The sequence below is a fragment of the Chiloscyllium plagiosum genome, chromosome 12 (genome assembly GCF_004010195.1).
Source record: "Chiloscyllium plagiosum isolate BGI_BamShark_2017 chromosome 12, ASM401019v2, whole genome shotgun sequence".
NCBI classification, from domain to species: domain Eukaryota; kingdom Metazoa; phylum Chordata; class Chondrichthyes; order Orectolobiformes; family Hemiscylliidae; genus Chiloscyllium; species Chiloscyllium plagiosum.
In genome coordinates, this window is record NC_057721.1 from 869,564 (window position 1) to 873,401 (window position 3,838).

Below are 3,838 nucleotides of genomic sequence, written 5' to 3' on the forward strand. Positions count from 1 at the left end.
GATGATGAGGTTCTGTATGGTCTGGGAGATGATGGTTTGGTGATGGGGGGTGGGGTCATGGTTGAGGGGACGGTAGGAAGAGGCGTTTCCTCGAATTGTGGTAGTGGTAGAGGCTGGTATAATTACACCATTTAAAACGCATCTTGATGAGTACATGAATAGGAAGGATTTATAGGGATATGGGCCAAGTGCTGGCAAATGGGACTAGATTAGGTTAGGATATCTGGTTGGCATGGGCGAGTTGGACCGAAGGGTCAGTTTCTGTGCTGTACCTCTCTATGACTCTATGACCTTCTTATCAGCTCATGTGGGAAGCTGTACACGGGGTTAACCATAAGTTATCCATTAATGAAACTGATTCTAATTGCGTGATGGAAGGGCTGCTCCTGTAACATTTTAACCAAGGATTATTGCAGAGGTATTCTATGTTTGAAATGAATGGCTTTCAACAGCCAAGTTTTCTGTTTCTGTTTCTGACCAAAAGGAACAGTCCTGAGTGGGTGGGATTGATGGATAGGTGGGGTGGATGATGATGATTAACAAATGAGTTAGGTGCTGTTGATTGACAGTTGATGTGGCTGGTGCTCCACCGAACCATCCCCACCCAGCGCACCCCGCCCCCCGCCTGGTATGATTAGATTCTCTACAGTGTGGAAACAAGCCCTTAGGCCCAACAAGTCCACACCAACCCTCCGAAGAGTAACCCACCCACACCCATTTCCCTCTACCTAATGCAGCTAACACTATGAGCAATTTAGCATGGCCAATTCATCTAACCTGCACATTTTTGGACTGTGGGAGGAAATCGGAGCACCCGAAGGAAACCCACGCAGACACGGGGAGAATGTGCAAACTCCACACAGACAGTCGCCCGAGGCTGGAACCGAACCTGGCGCCCTGGTGCTGTGAGGCAGGGTTGATTAACAGATTAGGTTGGTGATGATGATTGACAGGCACTGTGGGCAGGATAGCACTACATCCCCATCCACCCACATCCCAACACCAATCCCTGGAAACTCCACCCATGCGTGGTGTTGATGGACCGGTAAGGTGGCCAGGCCTGATTGATAGAGGTGTGAGGTGTGTGATGTTGATTCATGAATGAAGTGGGCGGAGTTGCATCAAGCCCCACCAATGGGCAGTGCTGAAAGTTGTGGTTGATAATTGATGGACAAGGTGGCTGGCGGCAGTTGATACATGCAGTGGGCAGAGCTGCACAAATCCCAACCCCCATGCAGTCCTCTCCATCTGTGTCATGTAAAGTGGATGATGACAATTGACAGCCAAGCTGGGTGAAGTTGCGTGGGGGTGTACGAAGCCCCGCCACCCTAGGTTGGCCTACTTGTGCGCGACGTTGATTGATGAGTGCTGTGGGCACCCCTCCCTCCAAAGCCAGCCTGCCCACCTGTGAATGAAATTAATCTCTTGAACGGAATAAAGAGTGTGAGGCAATCGTAAGAAGGAGCTCATGAAGGGAAAGAGGGGATATGAGATAGCCTTGGCAGATAAGGTGAAAGATAGTCCAAAGAGATTCTACAGTACACTTAGAATAAGAGAGCAACTAGAGAGAAAGTAGGGACCCTTAAAGATCAAAGAGGTCATCTTTGTGTTGAACCTCAAGAGATGGGAGCGATATTAAATGAATGTTTTATATCAGTTTTTACTGTGGAGAACAAAATGGAGGCTAGAGAACTTGGAAATAAATATTTGAAAATAGTTACAATCACAGAAGAGGAAGTGCTGGAGGTGTTCGAAAACATAAAGGTGGGTGAATCTCTGGGACTTGATTTAGTGTATCCCAGGACATTATGTGAAGTGAAGGTGTAAATTCGGGGTCACTTGCAGAAATATTTGTTATCATCTATAACTACAGGTGAGCTCCTGGATGACTGGAGAGTGACTAATGTGCCTTTGTTTAAGAAGGGATATAAGGAGAAGCCTGGGAACTGTAGGTTTGGGATACTGACTTCGGTGTTGGGTAAGTTGTTGGAGATGATTCTAAAAGATAGGATTTTATATGAATTTGGAGACGCAATGAATGATTAAGTACAGTCAGTGTGGTTTTGTGCGAGGGAAATTGTCTCACAAACATGATTTGAGTTTTTTGAGGAAGTAACCTAGAAGATTGATGAGAACAGAGTGGTACATGTCCCAGCCTTTGACAACGTTTAGCATGGTAGACTAATTAGTTAAGTTCGATGATGAGTTCAAAAGCCACATGACACCAGGATCTAATGCAACAGGTGAAGTGACAAAGGAGCAGCACACTGAAAGCTTGTGATTTCAAATAAACCTGTTGAACTATAACCTGTTTTCGTGTGACGTCTGACCTTGTCCACCCCAGTCCAACAGTGGCATCTGCACATCTTAGATCACAAGAGATCAAGGGTGAGTTGCCAATTGGATACAACTTTGTCTTAATAGAAAAGGTGAACAACAGGTGCCTTTTCTCTAGGGTGGGGAATTTCAAGAGAAGGGGGCATATTTTTAAGGTGACAGGAAAAACTTCTAAAAAAAAGACATGATTGGTATTTTGTTTTACAGAGAGTGGTTCTTGGGTGGAATGAACTTCCATTGGGAACAATGTTTAAAAGACACTTGGATAAGTTTGTGAATAGGAAAGGATTGGAGGGATATATGCCGAGAGCAGACAGATGGGACAAGTTTAGTTTGGAATTAGATTTGGCATGTTTCCAAAGGGAATGTTTCCATGCTGTATGACTCGCCACCTTGTGGGTGCAGCTCAGTGTAAGGTGAGGTGGGTGATGATGATTGACAGGTGACATGGGCGGGAACTCACTAACCTTGGACCATCCTGCCATGGGTGGGGCTGATTGACAGGTGCGCTGAGCCCCTTCACCGGAAACAACCTGCCCAACTGTGGGACAGGTTGATTGACAGGTGCGGTGGGCGGGTGCTGCAGTAAAGCCCCGCCCTCCTCCGGGCCGCCCTGACCACCTGTGGGGCGGGTTGATTGACAGGTGCGGTGGGCGGGTGCTGCAGTAAAGCCCCGCCCTCCTCCAGGCCGCCCTGACCAGCTGTGGGGCGGGTTGATTGACAGGTGCGGTGGGCGGGTGCTGCAGTAAAGCCCCGCCCTCCTCCGGGCCGGCCTGACCACCTGTGGGGCGGGTTGATTGACAGGTGCGGTGGGCGGGTGCTGCAGTAAAGCCCCGCCCTCCTCCGGGCCGGCCTGACCACCTGTGGGGCGGTTTGATTGACAGGGGCGGTGGGCGGGTTGATTGACAGGTGCGGTGGGCGGGCACTTCAGTTAACCCCGCTCACGCCCCCTCCGGGACGGCCGGTCCACCTGTGTGGGGCGGGTTGATTGACAGGTGCTGGAGGGGGGGGCGGGTGCTGCAGTAAGCTCCGCCTCCCCCCTCCGGGCCGGCCTGACCACCTGTGGGTTGAAGGCTGTGGCCTGTCAGAGCGGGATCGAGGTGGTGAGTGGTCGCACGGTTATGGAGAGTAAACGACTGACTGATCAGGAGCGGGACATCGGGTACGTGGGACCGGCTCGGTGAATCGAGTGTGGGCGATGGAGTCTCAATCGGGCTCTTCTTTACCGGTGGGGGGTGGGGGAGTTGACTCGCTGGCCTCGGGGGATAAGCCGCTGTTCTCTCTTTTTTTTCCCCTCAGGACCGATCAGTACGGGTTCGTCCGGCAGGCGGGCCCGGAGCAGGTGTCCGATTACGGCTCGGTGCTGAGACGCCGGGCGATCAAATGGCGCAAACTGCTGCAGGGCAGCCGTGTGGAGCGCAGCTTGAAAAGTGAGTGGGAGTTGGGGGTGCTGTTGGGGAAATGGAGCACACATTGTGCTCTGCCTCTGTAACTAAAACCT

General features: G+C 50.9%; 1 protein-coding gene across 1 annotated transcript in view; it reads left to right on the forward strand.

Moving 5' to 3' along the window:
* Positions 1 to 3,290: 3,290 nt before the first annotated feature.
* The window catches only part of grtp1a (growth hormone regulated TBC protein 1a), a 70,608-nt gene continuing 70,060 nt past the window's right edge, over positions 3,291 to 3,838 (forward strand). Inside the window, exons 1-2 of the mRNA XM_043700239.1 lie at positions 3,291 to 3,499; positions 3,637 to 3,767. Coding sequence (XP_043556174.1) covers positions 3,459 to 3,499; positions 3,637 to 3,767 — 172 coding nt within the window. The 5' untranslated portion in view covers positions 3,291 to 3,458. The remainder of the gene's footprint in view (positions 3,500 to 3,636; positions 3,768 to 3,838) is intronic.